The 18,890-nt window shown below is 34.8% G+C and overlaps 1 protein-coding gene and 1 pseudogene across 1 annotated transcript; both read right to left on the bottom strand.

The window, feature by feature from the left end:
* Positions 1-3,837: 3,837 nt before the first annotated feature.
* Positions 3,838-12,569, bottom strand: LOC132549997 (nose resistant to fluoxetine protein 6-like; the record flags this gene model as incomplete). The annotated part of the gene is made up of 11 exons (XM_060213991.1): positions 12,414-12,569; positions 11,731-11,818; positions 10,740-10,818; positions 9,940-10,154; positions 9,390-9,563; positions 8,710-8,803; positions 7,700-7,792; positions 7,071-7,263; positions 5,583-5,662; positions 4,671-4,769; positions 3,838-3,985 (listed from the first exon to the last, which is right to left on the bottom strand). Coding segments are annotated over exons 1-11 (1,419 nt in total), but the record flags the coding sequence as incomplete, so codon positions are not given.
* A 3,575-nt stretch (positions 12,570-16,144) lies between these two features.
* LOC132549996 (uncharacterized) lies at positions 16,145-18,601 on the bottom strand (annotated as a pseudogene).
* Between the last annotated feature and the right edge of the window lie 289 nt (positions 18,602-18,890).

The following is an 18,890-nucleotide window of genomic DNA, read 5'->3' as shown; positions in this document are numbered from 1 at the left end:
CAACAGTATCCCCACAATGTATATCACACAACAGTATCCCCACAATGTATACCACACAACAGTATCACCACAATGTATACCACACAACAATATCCCCACAATGTATATCACACAATAGTATCCCCACAATGTATATTACACAACAGTATCCCCACAATGTATACCACACAATATCACACAACCCCAGTATCCCAACACAATGTATATCACACAACAGTATCCCCACAATGTATATCACACAACAGTATCCCCACAATGTATATCACACAACAGTATCCCCACAATGTATATCACACAATATTACACAACAGTATACCACACAACAGTAACCCACAATGTATATCACACACAACAGTATCCCCACAATGTATATCACACAACAGTATCCCACACAATGTATATCACACAACAGTATCCCCACAATGTATACACACAACAGTATCCACAACAGTATCACAATGTATATCACACAACAGTATCCCCACAATGTATACCACACAACAGTATCCCCACAATGTATATCACACAACAGTATCCCCACAATGTATATCACACAACAGTATCCCCACAATGTATATCACACAACAGTATCCCCACAATGTATATCACACAACAGTATCCGCCCACAATGTATATCACACAACAGTATCCCCACAATGTATATCACACAACAGTATCCCCACAATGTATATCACACAACAGTATCCCCACAATGTATATCACACAACAGTATCCCCACAATGTATATCACACAACAGTATCCCCACAATGTATATCACACACACAGTATCCCAACAGTATCCCCACAATGTATATCACACAACAGTATCCCCACAATGTATATCACACAACAGTATCCCCACAATGTATATCACACAACAGTATCTCCACAATGTATACCACACAACAGTATCCCCACAATGTATACCACACAATAGTATCCCCACAATGTATATCACACAACAGTATCCCCACAATGTATACCACACAACAGTATCCCCATAATGTATATCACACAACAGTATCCCTATAATGTATATTACACAACAGTATTCCCACAATGTATACCACACAACAGTATCCCACAATGTATACCACACAACAGTATCCCCACAATGTATATCACACAACAGTATCCCCACAATGTATATCACACAACAGTATCCTCACAATGTATATCACACAACAGTATCCCCACAATGTATATCACACAACAGTATCCCCACAATGTATATCACACAACAGTATCCCCACAATGTATATCACACAACAGTATCCCCACAATGTATAATGTATATCACACAACAGTATCCACCCCCACACACAACAGTGTATATCACACAACAGTATCCCTATAATGTATATGTAAATGTATACCACACAATAGTATCCCCACAATGTATATCACACAACAGTATCCCCACAATGTATATCACACAACAGTATCCCCACAATGTATACCACACAACAATATCCCCACAATGTATACCACACAATAGTATCCCCACAATGTATATCACACAACAGTATCCCCACAATGTATATCACACAACAGTATCCCCACAATGTATATCACACAACAGTATCCCCACAATGTATATCACACAACAGTATCCCCACAATGTATATCACACAACAGTATCCCCACAATGTATATATATCACACAAGTATCCCCACAATGTATCCACACAACAATGTATATATCACACAACAGTATCCCCACAATGTATATCACACAACAGTATCCCCACAATGTATATCACACAACAGTATCCCCACAATGTATATCACACAACAGTATCCCCACAATGTATATCACACAACAGTATCCCCACAATGTATATCACACAACAGTATCCCCACAATGTATATCACACAACAGTATCCCTATAATGTATATCACACAACAGTATCCCTATAATGTATATCACACAACAGTATCCCCACAATGTATATCGCACAACAGTATCCCTATAATGTATATCACACAACAGTATCCCCACAATGTATATCACACAACAGTATCCCCACAATGTATATCACACAACAGTATCCCCACAATGTATACCACACAACAGTATCCCACAATGTATACCACACAACACAATGTATATCACACAACAGTATCCCCATAATGTATAGCACACAACAGTATCCCCACAATGTATACCACACAACAGTATCCCCACAATGTATACCACACAACAGTATCCCCACAATGTATATCACACAATAGTATCCCCACAATGTATATTACACAACAGTATCCCAACAATGTATATCACACAACAGTATCCCCACAATGTATATCACTCAACAGTTTCCCAATAATGTATATGTATATCACACAACAGTATCCCCACAATGTATATCACACAACAGTATCCCCACAATGTATATCACACAACAGTATCCCCACAATGTATACCACACAACAGTATCCCCACAATGTATATCACACAACAGTATCCCCACAATGTATATCACACAACAGTATCCCCACAATGTATATCACACAACAGTATCCCCACAATGTATATCACACAACAGTATCCCCACAATGTATATCACACAACAGTATCCCCACAATGTATATCACACAACAGTATCTCCACAATGTATACCACACAACAGTATCCCACAATGTATACCACACAACAGTATCCCCACAATGTATATCACACAACAGTATCCCCACAATGTATACCACACAACAGTATCCCCATAATGTATATCACACAACAGTATCCCCACAATGTATATCACACAACAGTATCCCCACAATGTATACCACACAACAATATCCCCACAATGTATATCACACAACAGTATCCCCACAATGTATCCCACACAACAGTATATCACACAACAGTATCCCCACAATGTATATCACACAACAGTATCCCCACAATGTATATCACACAACAGTATCCCCACAATGTATAACACACAACAGTATCCCAAAAATGTATATCACACAACAGTATCCCCACAATGTATACCACACAACAGTATCACCACAATCTATACAACACAACAGAATCCCCACAATGTATATCACACAACAGTATCCCCACAATGTATATCACACAACAGTATCCCCACAATGTATATCACACAACAGTATCCCCACAATGTATATCACACAACAGTATCACACACAACAGTAACAATGTATATCACACAACAGTATCCCCACAATGTATATCACACAACAGTATCCCCACAATGTATATCACACAACAGTATCCCCACAATGTATATCACACACAGTATCCCCAGTATATCACACAACAGTATCCCCACAATGTATACCACAACACAACAGTATCCACACACAACAGTATCCCCACCCACACAACAGTATCCCCACAGTATCCCCACAATGTATATATCCCCACACCACAACAGTATCCCCACAATGTATACCACACAACAGTAACCCCACAATGTATATCACACAATAGTATCCCCACAATGTATATTACACAACAGTATCCCCACAATGTATACCACACAACAGTATCCCCACAATGTAAACCACACAACAGTATCCCCACAATGTATACCACACAACAGTATCCCCACAATGTATATCACACAACAGTATCCCCACAATGTATACCACACAACAGTAACCCCACAATGTATATCACACAACAGTATCCCCACAATGTATAACACACAATAGTATCCCCACAATGTATATCACACAACAGTATCCCCACAATGTATAGCACACAACAGTATCTCCACAATGTATATATATCACACAACAGTGTCCCTACAATGTATACCACACAACACTATCCCCACAATGTATCTATGTATCTTACCTTAGACATCCTCACCCTACAGTTTGTCTTGTGTAGTGCATAGCCCAGTAACATCCCCACAATGTAAGGAGCAATCCGTGTGTACATCTTGTTGTAAAGAGGAGCATGCTGACCATAGTAATTATCCTTGTGTTTTGTGACTGCTTGGCTAGACAAAACAGATTGATGAGTTAAACAACATCGAAAGGACTCTTTTTGTTGGTGATACATTTCTACGTAGTACAAACAGTATTATAAAAGAACGTATTTCTTAAGCTTCATGTTTTAGTCTTTGCCTTAAACTGTTGTGCATGATACTGAATATATCTGTTTACTGTCTAATAGCATGTTATGTTAGCTTGCAATATTGTCTATGTTACATACAACCTGTTCAAATCCATTTAATGCTAAGATTCTGAATGATTTTATATACAATTTTTAAAGTAAACATCATTGCAAAAATATTATCTGCACACATGTTTGTATATTTTCTTGGTTTATTTATTCATGGGCAGCTAAGGTTATTTGAGACATGGTCTCCTTGTAGTGCGTGGTGACTTCCTCACACAATATCAATATCTGTTATACAAAAGGTTGGTGTAAAGTATCCAGTCAAACAGCAATAATATGACTGTACGGGACGAACTGAGAGACACGAATCAGTCCTAGGTAGGGATCGAACCGTACACCTCAAAACTTTATCCAGTTATGGATTTTTTGTGATGCTCTCCCAACTGAGCTATCACAGCTCACTGCTGGATCCGTCTACCAATACGATACAAATGAATATTGTTTGCCATGTTTCCTCAGTTTAGTTAACAGACAAGCTTATGAAAAATTAACCAAATGCTTACTTTGGCACATGAATTCCAAATTCAAAAGCTGTCATTGCACGAATAAAGATACATGCTCCAATCAAACCTCCACACACTGCGAAGCCAATTTTACGATACCTGGAGAAAGAACACAAACAAGGAACATTATTTAATAAAAATTTATGTATATTATGTATACATATCCATAAAATACTATTATTGTATATTATGGTCCTTCCTCAGTGTTAAATCTTGTATTAACAGGTGTGTAGTATATCATTAGACAATAATTAATAGGATATCATTTTGGTGTCATGGTCAACGCAGATAAACACATTATTGCATTTCGTAAATCATTCAGGTAACCAAGATTTTATGGTAGCTATTCCAATAGATAACGATACATTTACTTGGAAAAATCAACTGATGACTGAATTAAATAGACACAGCTAAGTTTTAAAATAATACAAAATTAATTTAAATATCACTATTAAACAGTGATAATTGTCAATTTAAATGCACTCACAGCAGATGAAATAATCATGATTTCCTGATGAATGTCAATCTATTTACCTGTAGACCCATATTGCATTCACATTGACAATGAATGCAATCTGATGACCATTCAATGGTTTAATAAACTGTAAGTGCCACGCCTGATATCATATCTTAAATAGATATTGATATCAAACATTAACAGCTTTCAAAAGAAAACATCAATTCTAAAGATGTGCTAAAATATGTTGTTTTTTGTTTAAAGTGAGACAAGTTTGTTAAATAGCGTTGCCTTAATATAGGTTCTTATTATCAATCAAGGATTACTTATCCAAAATATATTAGAGAGCTAAAGCTAAAGAGACTGAGAGACAATGGTTGCTGAGCGATTTATGAAATACCATGAAAAATATCATAACTGTGTCTTCACAATGAATTTTCACCAATCAAACTTACCGATACAGAAGAATCAGGATGATGGGACTGATGATATAAAACTGCATATCATTGGCTAAATACCAGGACCATCCCATACACTGAAAGTAACAAAATGTTATCAATAAAAAAGGTTTACAGACTATCATTAGAATGTCAAAGAAAATATCACAGCTAGTACACGTGAATAAAGGGCTATAAATACAGGGGCCTGCGTCGCTAACATGGTGCTGATCAATGAATGTCTGAGGTATCTCTTTACGCCTTCTAGAAATTATAAATAAGTGATCAAAAAGAAATCTTGGCACCCACCACTGAATGGTCCTTAGTTCTTCTTTTAAAGTTTGATATTTTATCTACTTTTCTCTTTTTTTCTTTTATTTGCTATTATTTACAGAAAATTCAAGAAAATCTCTGAAAATTATCAATAACTGTATTTCTCCAGATATATCATAAACTAACATACACTACCAAAATCCGAGATAGCTGAGTGTCTGCCATTTTATATTTCTGATCTAGCTCAAAATTGAAAATGTACAACATGGGAAAAAGGAACCTACATATGAAAATTTGAAAGACTATCATTCAGTGCTTCAAGATACTAACTTTTATTGTCAAAACCATGCAAAATGGCTGCCAGTCAGCCATTTTGGTTTTACTGATAAGTTCCATTATCGAGAGGGAACAATAGATAACCTTCATGACATTTGAGAAAGATTCATCTGACACTAATCTCCAGAAATAGATATACCCAGCCATCATCAACAATATAATTACCCTTGCATCCCAAAGTTGTACAAAAGGCCATGGGTAAAGCGAAACTTAAAATGATTTGGTCTGTTTCATGAACTGGTCTGACCATGAGAAGTGTGTGTAAGATAATAAATTATTACCATATGTCATAAATGTTGAATCTTCGAGTAAAATTGACTTGAAAAACTCTATTAAGTCCTATTTATAGTAACAGTGTTTACAGTTTGGTAACAGTGACCTAGTTTTTGGCATTTGAAAAAGAAACGCAGATTGTAGTATAGAGCAGTGATGTAAAACAATTCTGAAAATTTCTGTTTATTGTGATGGTGACCCACATTTTGAGAGCAGAAGGTTGAAATATGAACTTGAAGCCAGAGGTAATTTTTTTTTCTAAGTTTCACGACAATCAAAAAAATAAATGCAGCCTCAAGAGCAGTGACGTCTTTCTGGACAAATACCTTTTATGACTTTTGTCATGTGGGTATCACAAACTTAAAAAGAAAATATAAGATGGCCACCTGCCAGCCATTTTGTTTTTTAAACTTAAAACCAAGAGGAACCTTTGAATCTTTGATGGATTACAGATGGATCTACCATAGACACGGAGTGCAATTTGAATAATCATAGATATGACAAAGCACCTTAAACTTTTCTTGTTATTTTTAGTCAGGTGAACTAAAACTCTCTGAGCTAATTGATTAAATGACCTGAAGTCAGGTAAACTAAAACTCTCCGAGCTACATGTAATTAACTGACCTGTTGATTGATATCACCAGAGTATGGGTAGTAGTTGTTTATATAGAGAATGTTTGCCCACCACGACTTGGAGCACTCATTGATAAGAGCCTGAGTCTGTGGGGTGGACCTCCACACTGCCATCGGCCCTCTCAGGGTGTGAAAGAATAGAGAACCCCAGATCATGATACAGAAGGCATACACTGGGGTCAGTCTGAAAGTTAAACATAACATCAATTAGTCCATACTGATACTGGTCCTTTTAGTTTGTGATACAAAATTTTACCTTGATGTGGGTTAAAGGTCAAAATGTTGGTAAGAGTGACCTACTTATGATACAGGACACTCTGGCCACCTCACCAATGTGAACCCATACTCTTAGTAGGAAGATCCAGTGATGTAGGAGACAGTGTCTGGACAAACTTTTTCTTTGATGTAGGTCAGGGGTCCAAATAAAGGCCACAGTGACCTAATTTTGATACAGACACATCCTTACCAAAGTTCCAGAGACAAAACCAAATGAAAGAACATAAGGGAAAACTACCATATCGCAAAACTAAAGTCTCTCTCAACCATTCAAAGTCTAAAAATGTAAGAACATGGTTAACAAGGAGACTACAAGCCAAGTGAAGTCACACAAACTCACTTACCGCCAGTACCGATGAAAGTAGAACAGCACCCAATTAAAAGAATCTGTGCTCTCCTGTCTATTCTTCAAATACAGGTAGGTCACCAGTAATCCACTATAAATAAAAACAAAACAGGTAGGTCACCAACAAACATCTGTAAACACAACACAGGTGTGTCACAAGGAAAACTCTGTAAACACATTACAGGTATGTCACCAACAAAATGCTGTAACGACAATACTGGTAAATCACAAGCAAAATGCTGTAAATACAACACAGGTAAATCACAAGGAAAACTCTGTAAATACAATACAGGTAGGTCACCAGTAATCCACTATAAATAAAAACAAAACAGGTAAACACAACACAGGTGTGTCACAAGGAAAACTCTGTAATTACAATACAGGTAGGTCACCAACAAACATCTGTAAACACAATACTGGTAAATCACAAGCAAAATGCTGTAAACACAGTACAGGGAGGTCACAAGCAAAATGCTGTAAACACAATACAGGTATGTTACAAGGAAAACTCTGTAAATACAATACAGGTAGGTCACCAGTAATCCACTATAAATAAAAACAAAACAGGTAAACACAACACAGGTGTGTCACAAGGAAAACTCTGTAATTACAATACAGGTAGGTCACCAACAAACATCTGTAAACACAATACTGGTAAATCACAAGCAAAATGCTGTAAACACAGTACAGGGAGGTCACAAGCAAAATGCTGTAAACACAATACAGGTATGTTACAAGGAAAACTCTGTAAATACAATACAGGTAGGTCACCAGCAAACATCTGTAAATACAATACAGGCGTGTCACATGGAAAACTCTGTAAATATAATACAGGTTGGTCTCAAGCAAACTGCATAAAGATAAATATTATCCAAGTAATCTAGTAAGGCTGTTTATTATATAGAATAAATCTTTACTTTCTAAGAGACTGACTTTGAGGAACTTCATAAAGTTTTCTGGAAGAAGGATTATCCATAAGAAGAAAAGGACCAATTAAGCTATTCTTACCTCATGAAGAAGAAGGTGTCTACTGACACAGTGGCATTGATAATGGCCTGGAAGGAGAATCGCTGTATAATCTTCACTGCTGCTAAAGAATTTTCTGGAATGAATTTTGAGAAGTAGTTCAGATTATTTGTTAAAGATGAGTTATGTTGGATTTTGGACCAAATTGAAAGAGAAAGATTTTGTCAGGACAATCTCAGGATTGAATCATGCATGTTTGATATCATTGCCACTCCCTGATGTTTCAGGTGGATTAAAATATACCCAAGACTAATGTTCTAGAGTCAGAATGGAAGGACTCTTAAGACTTACATTTCCTCAATTGGGCCCACCCCTCCCAGGGAGTGATGATAAACCATTTATACAAAATTGATTCCTCTTCACCCAAAAATTCTTCACACTTAATTTGGACAAAATCCAATAATTCCTACAGAAGGAGTAGGATTTTAAATAATTTGCTGTATTACCCCTATCGGATCCTGCCCTTAAGGTCCTAAGGGGCCGAATCCTACCTTTTATACAAAACTGATTCCCCTTCCCGGACGGATACCAAGGTATGCCATAAACTTCAGGCCTGGTGAGTTTAAAATGTCACCTAAGTCCATGTTTGCAAAAAAAATAAAATGATCTCAGGCTTACGAAAAGTCCATACATTTACATGTGTATTAAATGTTCTTACATACCTACAGTCATTCCTAAACTCGCAAAGAGGTAAGTGTGTCCAAGTATGATCCAGAACATACTCAACACACGCATGCCATTGAGAGATGTAAGATGACCAGAGGAGGTAGAAGTGGACAGCAGTTTTCTTGTATTGGTCACTATAGAAAAAGCCACTGCGACCTGACAAATCTTTCCTGTGACGAAGATAAATTCATTCAACATACATTGCCAACTGATGAAAAATACATCAGAGAAAAAAAGGGTTTACTGGCTTTGAATGACTTCCACTGGCTCAACAACAGGTCCTATTTACATATTTAGATACAATACAAATTAAATTCCTTGTTAAATGAGAAGAGTACTCGCAATCAAAGAATCTGCAGTTTAATGCCTGATCTTTTTTTGTTTTCTTTTTCATCATTTTTAAGTTTGTTTCTTAACACTAAAATTTCTCCTAACTGTTTTACATGGTTATGCCGTAAAATGACCAAATCCAACTTTTGCAGATAGGGAATGCTGTAGTTATAATCATTATGGGACAGGTTAGGAACTGAAATTAACTTCTCTTACCCCTATTTGGTTGTGGTGGGTTCAGTCGTTGACTCTGTATCTGGCCTGAGGATGATGTCTCATTCGACAGTACACTTGTTCTACCCATCGTTTCATTATCCTCAACCAATATCACATAGCTGTTACTGCTTTTTTGCCTTCTCTCGTTAAAGGTCACCACAAGGTCAACTATAGTTCCAATAGTTACCAACATAACAATTACACCACAAACAGCCCTGTAAATAAACAAAATCTAAAACATGTGTGTACATAGTTTGTTTCTTAATTTTCAAATTTATTTATCATGTTTCTTGAACAGAAACTATTTTCTCATTTTCTGATCTTTTCTCTGATCAAATAAAACGTTTCTTTGATTCAGCAATATCTCTGATTTTGACTTCTGTTTCTGCAACAAAAGTCATTTACAACATAAAACCAAAAGCAGGACAAATGTAGATGACCTTGTATTCTTTATTCCTCTCAAACATGCCACTTACAATGGTTTATGATGGTACAGAAAAATCATTTGTTAGCAAGGAAATGTTATACATTCTGCATGTATCCTGGTCATTTATGAGAGTTTTTAAATTTGTTCTGATGTATTTATGATAAACAACTGCATAATAAAATGTTTGGTAAAGTATAAAGAACAATCATTTTGAATTAATAAGTTTTTCTTGTTTTCTTTTTCATTTTTTATGTTTTTTAGAATTTTTTTCTGATATTATTTTGGAAGGGTTAGGGAGGGGATAATTAGGATTTCTATTCAACAAAAGTATATTTGGTTGACATTTGCACACTATTACTGCAATCTTACGTACAACGCAGCTTTAGCTCCTGCAGTATACGGCATTGATTCCTCACAAGCCATACCGGTCTGGTCAGGTTCCTTAAGAAAGCCTGTATAATATATCAGAAAATTACCAACAAATACTGTCCTTTTACTTTTTTCAGTGCAAAGATTTTAGAAATGAAGAAAAAAATAAGAGGCCGATGGGCCTTAATGGTCATTTGACGATAAAGACCAATATAAAAAAGACACCAAATAGGCATAAAATGAATTGCACAACAACTCTACAGCTTACAAAGAAAACATTGTTGGTTCATTAAAAAATTTTTCAGCAAACCTGAAGTCATCTGAATGGAAAGTTTACACACGGCAGACAAGCCAAGGCATTAATTCCAATGTTTTATAGTTCATTAAGCATATATTTCACTAATTTATATGTAAGATCCAATCAAAACTTAGGATGCTAGTGGAATTAAAATCACATTCATGAAAAGTTCCTTTTCTTTTCATGTCTTCAGAAATGTCCATTTTTTTAAAAACCAAAAAGAAGCAGAAGTCAAAATTTGCTAATATTGAAATATCAACAATAATAACACAGATAAAGTGAGTTTTTATATAGGGTACATTTATTTATAAAATACAGTATGTCTAAGGAAATATTACAGATTGTGAACTTTTAAGGAAATATTACAGATTGTGGATTCTTTAAGGAAATATTACAGATTGTGGATTCTTTAAGGAAATATTACAGATTGTGAACTTTTATGGAAATATTACAGATTGTGAACTTTTAAGGAAATATTACAGATTGTGGATTCTTTATGGAAATATTTCAGATTGTGGATTTTTTATGGCGATATTTCAGATTGTGGATTTTTTATGGAAATATTTCAGATTCTGGATTTTTCATGGAAATATTACACATCCTGAAATTTCTAAGGCAATATAACTTACCAGGTATTTTAAAATTTCTATGGAAATATTACAGGTTTTGAAATTTTTACGAGGTTAAATATACCTACTGTAGATTTCGGCAACCCAAATATTCAAATCAAGAGCTGTACAGGTGTTGGGTACACAAACTCCCTGCATCAGGTACTGACCAGGAATCTGAAATAAAAAAGCTGATGGAATCTAAATTCAATCAAAGATGATTCAGTTAAAATAGTACTCAATGATACAATGTTTTGAATTAACTTGTTCCACTAACAGACATCTGGGAACATGAATCTAAATGTCCATAAACATTAGTTTCAAAATAATATCAAATCTTTGAAACTTAATTTGTAATCTATTATAGAATTTAATCACCTTTCAAATGTGTGTTCTTTTTTGAGATGCTAATTTCAGTGAGAGATCACATGACCTTTGACCTGCTGACCGTCTATAGATACAGTATGTCTAAAAGAACTTTGTGAAATTTTACCCTGTAAAACAATAAAAGATGAGGTACATTTCCTGATCGAATGTCTTCTTTACAATAAGTTATGAAATACTCATCAGTTTACAGAAAGGGACTGAACATATAATCCTTTTTCTTAGAAAAATAATATGAAAGAACGGTAAATGCCAAAGTGTTTTAGGTGTTAAATTATTTTTTCTGAAAATTGGAACAGAATTTAGCGGCCTCTTTGTGAAACGACGATAACATTTAAATGTCTACCGTCCTTTCTGCAGAAACACACAAACATTTCTAAATACGTACCCCTATTGCAGTAGCACCCATGCAGTATTTTCCACCTATTTGATGTCCAGTGAGATTGTTGGCTGGTGACAGGGCGTTGACACACTCGTCGTAACTGCCAACCCAAGTTTTCTTGCCTTGCAGTAATCCACTGGGAAGCTTTGCTGCTGCATCCATCACTAAACAGGAAATGTCATTTTCACAAAAAATCTCACTTCAAGGTATCCTATTACCTAGGCTTGTTTTCCAAAATGATTTACATATATTATAATTTTCAAAAGAATAGATAATATTCTGTAGTCATGTTAATGAATTAATAAGCGAATAAGCAAATACAGTTTTCATCCTTGTTATATGTAGGATGTAAACATAGGTGTCTGGTGAAAGAGAAGAAAAAAACACCACTAATATCTAACTCGTTTTACCAAATAAGAAACATTCTAGAACGAAAACAATATGTACAAAGAGTAGTAAGCTGTACAAAGACACTAGATATGGCCAATAAAGAAATCTTTGCTTTCTGTTACTGCTCAAATTACTAGATTTTAAAATTTTAGTGTACAATATTTGTAAACCATTTTTGTTTTTAATTTCTTTATCTTTCTTCTTCATATTAAATTTACATTAGAGAGTGACTTTAACAGTATTTCTTTGAAATTTGCAATAAAAAGTTTATGGTTGACAGAAAACTTGACAGAATGGATGGTATGACAGAAATCAAACAATATTATTTCTGTTGTACCTATAATCAGCTTGGGCACAACTGCCTCCGCTAAGAATCGAACCCAGCACCCCTGGCTTACTAGTCTGAGGCTCAATTGATCAAGCTTAAGAGAAGTTCTCTCTAGCGAAGTGGTATTTTGCAGCTGGTATTCTACCAGCGTTACATAATCCCTCTAGGAAATAACTTTTCTGAGTGTCCAGGAGTCACAGCAGTACTTGTGAAAGTAACACTGGTGGTCCTCGAATTTCCATGGATGACAGCGGAACTTGTGAAAGTAACGCTGGTGAGGCACAGCTAAGTATTATTCCTGGGTCCCTACATGGGCGCCAATGTAGCAGAGGCCATTATTAATTTCAATGCCTCCGCTAGGAATCGAACCCGGGACCCATGGCTTACTAGTCTGACTCTCAACCAATGGAGTTAAAGAGAAGCTCTCCATAGCCGAGCAGTATTTTGAGCCTAGTTTTTTTACCAGGGTTACACATATAATCAACACATTTATAAATAAATGTGTTATTTTACATGTTTATTATGATGAAAAAAAATTCCTAATTTGATAGTCTATTTGAATGCAGCAATACATCAAATCATTCAAGTATATCTGTCATAGAAAGAGGTTATTTTATTACAATATTTCAAAATTAAAATCACCCATCACTGAAAAATATTTATTTTACAGAGCTCTCAAAAATTAAATCTATAGTTGTGTTTACAAACTGATGATGTATGGAAGAAATTTTGCTTGTGGAGTAGTTTTTTCCTTATGGCATAATACATAATTTACACTGTGATTTCTTTAAAAGCATCAGCAATTTCAATATTTGATACGGTAAAATACTTCTCTTGAGTATAAATCTGAAAGTCTGTGGTAGATATCAACTCAATTATACATAAATCATCACCAAATTATCAAATTCATTAATTTGAACTAAGCGGGCCAATTTCTCAGATATTTTGGACCTGAAAACAAATATTTCATCCTGTTTCTAGATCTTGAAATAACTGTACATGTCTATTTGTGAAAATTGCAACAACATCAAAGTGAGGACACTCTCTCTTTTTCAATCAAGAAACATATCCTCAAAATTGTTTCTATCCATGCCTAATGTCCTGAAAAGGTGTAGTACATGAGGATCAAATAAGTCATTTTGGGACATTTTCATTTTATGGTTGTTTATGCACTTAAAATCTTGTTACATAAAATGAAAACTTTGCAGTTTTACATATTTTTTTTTCTTCTTGATATTCAAGTATTACACTTCATTTTATAATAAAAGTTGAAAATCTAGTTTAAAAAGGGTTGCTGCGAAAATAAATGAAAATGTCTATAATTCAAGAAAAAAGCTAACACCGCATGAAAATAAAATATTTCCTTTTATACATATTCTAAGGCATGCATCGGAAAATGTATTGCAGCAACATATTGATTTTTTTGCTCTTAATCTAGTTTCTTAAATCAAACCTTTGGAAATACAATAAAACTATCAAAAACAAAGTTTAATACTGGAGTTTTAAACACGATTAAATATGTTTTCACTTACTTTGCTCTGCATAATTTTTCCTTTGGGCTAAATCTTTCAGAAACTGGATAGTGTCGTTACAACACGTATTAGATATCCCATAGACGCATATATCTGTAGGAGAAGCACTTGCCTCAGAATAAACATGTTGAAACATTTCCGCAAAACCTCCTTGTTTCAAGAAAGTGGTTATATTTGTGGTGATTTCGTTAATGCCATCCGCAAAATCTAACGTGACTTTAAAACCACCAGTATCCAATGTCTTCGCACCATTCGCACCAAGGGGGTGAGTTGGTAAGTATGCATTTACGGTGTGTGTGTTCAGAGACAGTGTTGTCAGACAAAGCGAAAGTAAACAGAACCGTCTTCCCGTCACGTCTCCCATATCTCTTACCAGCCTATCAGCAATAGATAATTCAGCTGAGAGATAGCACTGCTCATAAAGATATGCCCAGTTCAAAACTAGTGATAATATGCATTACCGACTTTTAAGCTCTGAATTACACAATACAGTCATGTGACGGTTTCGTGTTACTTCGCAACAAAGACGTATATATATCACATGATATATAGGCTACGTCTCTGTTCTCAAGTAGGATACGTGAGAGCTACATATGCGAGTTCCGGTTCCGGTTTTTGCAATGTAAATACCATGAGAATTAATTAATATATTGCAAATTCTTCACACCAATCATTAATTTCACTGTTACACATGTTATATTCACGGCTCATTAGTGTCATTCGGAGTAAATGCATGTTCATTTTTATAACGAAATCTGTTTACATCGTCAGATCGTGCTTTATATTAATCTCCCATTTTTGTTATTTAGTCATATCACGGACTTATATACACAAAGTCCGTGGTCATATACAGTACTAACGTGCAACAAGTATATTCATTCACATAATAATTTTTGACAATATATATGAATAATTCATTTTGGCTTTAAAAAATCATGAAATTATTTTTCAATGGATCTTATCGAAATCACACAAACGCTTACCTAAGCCAGAGACGTATATATCACATATATACGTCTCTGCCTAAGCCTACAGAATTATAAGCTGTTATAAATTGCTTCTTCCACTGATACTATTTATATACATCTAAACGTATATAACATATATATATATATTTCAATTTAAGCAATGGTATTATTAAAAAAAGAAGAAATAACAAACATATATTTGTCACTTTAAAGAAAATTAAATGAAGGAAAATTACATAAATATTATGAGGTGAAAGCCACTGATTGTCTACTTGTAAAATATGTTAATCATATGTTGAATTTTGAGAAAATCCATTGAAATATGAAGTGGTTTGAGTTCGTTCAACATGGCCGAATCACAGTGTATTGTCGAAGTGAAATGTCAGAAATGCAGTGATCTAGATTAATTATAATATTCAGAGATCATTTATTTCTGAAAAGGAATGTGCGTTGACGTACAGAAAGATGGACACTGTGTAGAGCACCTACATGGTCATGTGAGTCAAGAATAAAGCATTTTTTTGTTATTTTTATTACATATTTTATGTAAGTGTAATATTAATGTGAGAAACTGAAAGTGAATCCGATTATTGATCGCAACATCTAACAAATTCTCATCATTAATACTAACCACCTGACTGATTGCACAGAGTGACCTGGGAGAATGAATTTGATTCACTCTGCCAAAAATGTATTGCTGAAAGATGGGATTAGCCGAAGATAAGGTTTCCAACGGTTATTATTGTACAGTAAGTGTCTGTTCAATGTTGAGAATTGATGGGAAAAATAAATGGATGATAGTCATTATAGACTTGACAGTCATATTAGTCATCACAATTTCTCTGAAAAACTCGAGTACAATAATGCTGACATTGTCTTTAACTTTTCGGTATTACTCTGGTGATAGCTGTGTCATTGTGACATTGATTTTGTCAATGTCAATGTTAGGTGTGACATATCACACTTGGTGTCCAGTTTTATATTTCCGCCATCTAGTAAAGTGGCTCGAAAATACTTCCTGTGGCTGTTGCAGTGAGCTTGCCGCATAACTGCCACTGGTATGCCTTTGGCAATACATTCAACATTCATCATGGTGAACGACCCACAGGAGTTGCGGTCTCTTTGTCTGCTGCATTTTCTCTGTCGAGTAGTTCCATTGGTCGAACTGTTCTTTCACTTCAGGAAGGCTTCCCCGCTTTGCCATGAACTGAGTCCACAGCATTGTCCATCGCTGACCAACCTCTCCATTCATGGAATCTGGGATGTAGACCAATTGTTGTCTTATGTCTGCCACCAAATACACCCATTGATTTCCATTGATGTAAACTGGCATCAGAACATTATTGTATTTGGAGACCTGAACCTGAAAATAACCAAATGAAATATTCTTAGATATAAATCAAATTTTAAATACTAGCTGGGAAAGGTTTTGTTTAAGAATACAATCTAAATGTCAAATACTACAGATATTGTGGTTCAAATTGGCCCTTTAAGACTGATTGGATATGATTCAGCCAGGAGAAATGCAAGCACAATCTAAATATGTCAAATATTACTGTTGCTGTTGTTCATATTGCACATTAAACACTGATTGGATACAAAATATTTCCTAATATAAATATATGCCTATCTATTGTCTTGTTTTGTATATTAGAGCATTTGTCTTACAACAGAAATCTCAGCAATGTCACTATCGATTTATCTATTTGTAATAGGTGTTTTATTTTATACTATGAATCTGTAAATTAAATTAAACTTGGTAAGTTGTACCAAACTACATGTACATTATACATGCTAATAAAGTCTGTGATACCTTGCATCTATTTACATCATAATGTTTACTACCTACGGTAGTGCATACTAAATGATACTGTTTACAAAATAGTGTCGACATCAGCGTTTATATACAGGTATACTGTATAAGATTTTCTATTTGAAAATAATTGTTTATAAATTCTATATGAAGATATGCATTATTCTTTCAATTGATTGTATCTGTATCATGCATGTAGCTTCTTCAACAGTCAGGTACCTTTGCTTTTGGAACTGCCGTCCGGTTTGACCTTGTAACTAACCCTCAAATACCAGTTGTAAAAATATCTGTAAGGTAACTTTGAATGGGCAACCATATAAATAGCAAATGTCTTTAAGTTGAGATTAGTGTAATATACAGATATATATACTCTGCTTTGCCTAAATTAAGAACAGCTAAATCATATATTCTTTTTTTGAACTGAAAGGTGTTATAATACTGGGAGACAAGAGAGAATTTTCACATATTGTAATAGTCAACAATAAGAAGATTGATTTCATTATCTGATAGAATGCCAATCACTAGCTGAACTAACTTGACTTTCGATATGTTGAATTCTTGTTTTTAACTTTCATTGATAATGTCATAACACAATGTCCATTAACTACTAAGTTTGACCAAGACCTTTGACTCAGTGGTCAAATTTGGTCAGTTTACTCCTTGTTTAATTCTGATCGACTTTGTGTCATAATGTCATAACAAAATGTTTATTTGTGAAGTTGCAATATTTGATCTTGACCGCTGGACTTAATGGCCTTGTCGTTTGAGGTCAGTTTTTGAGATGGTGAAAATTGTGTATTGTTATAAACAAAGTTTACTAGATAACGACGAATCGTAATTATGAAATCAAAATTAGACAAATTAGTATTAGGGTACATATACAATAGCAATTATAATAATATATATATATACAAGCTGATTGATAACAATTTTTTCGAAATCCACATTCCAAAACTATTAAATAATATTTGCAACTCTCCAAAAGGTTTCAAAATTCTTTAAAAAATATTTATATCAAATGTATCATCATAATACAGGCCCAATATCGGCACCTGGTGCCTTTGGGTATTGAGAATTTATTTAAATATTCATATATATTTCACCCATGCGACATTGAAAGCCTGTCAAGGACATTCTTTATAACAAACCTGACAGTTCTTCATCCCATCATGCTACAGGCCAATATCAGCATCACGGGCCTTTTGGTTATTGAGAAGTTGTTAGAACATTTTAACATATTTGACCGCTTTGACCTTGAAAATGAGTCACGGTCATTCTGATAAGGATACATTGTAGCGCTAAATCCAAGCATGCCGCAGGCCAAATGTCAGCGTACTGGGTCTTTTAGGTATTCAGAAGTTGTATAAAGATTTTCTCATATTTGATCCCTGTGACCTTTTTTATTTTTATTTTGACAAAATTATTGGGGGGGGGGGGAGGCTAAAGCCCCGC

This window comes from Ylistrum balloti, unplaced genomic scaffold, assembly GCF_031769215.1.
Source record: "Ylistrum balloti isolate Yb309-2 unplaced genomic scaffold, AGI_CSIRO_Ybal_v1 Utg370098, whole genome shotgun sequence".
Lineage (NCBI taxonomy): Eukaryota > Metazoa > Mollusca > Bivalvia > Pectinida > Pectinidae > Ylistrum > Ylistrum balloti.
Note: the sequence above shows the minus strand (reverse complement) of the source record. Positions and strands in the feature narration are given on the sequence as shown.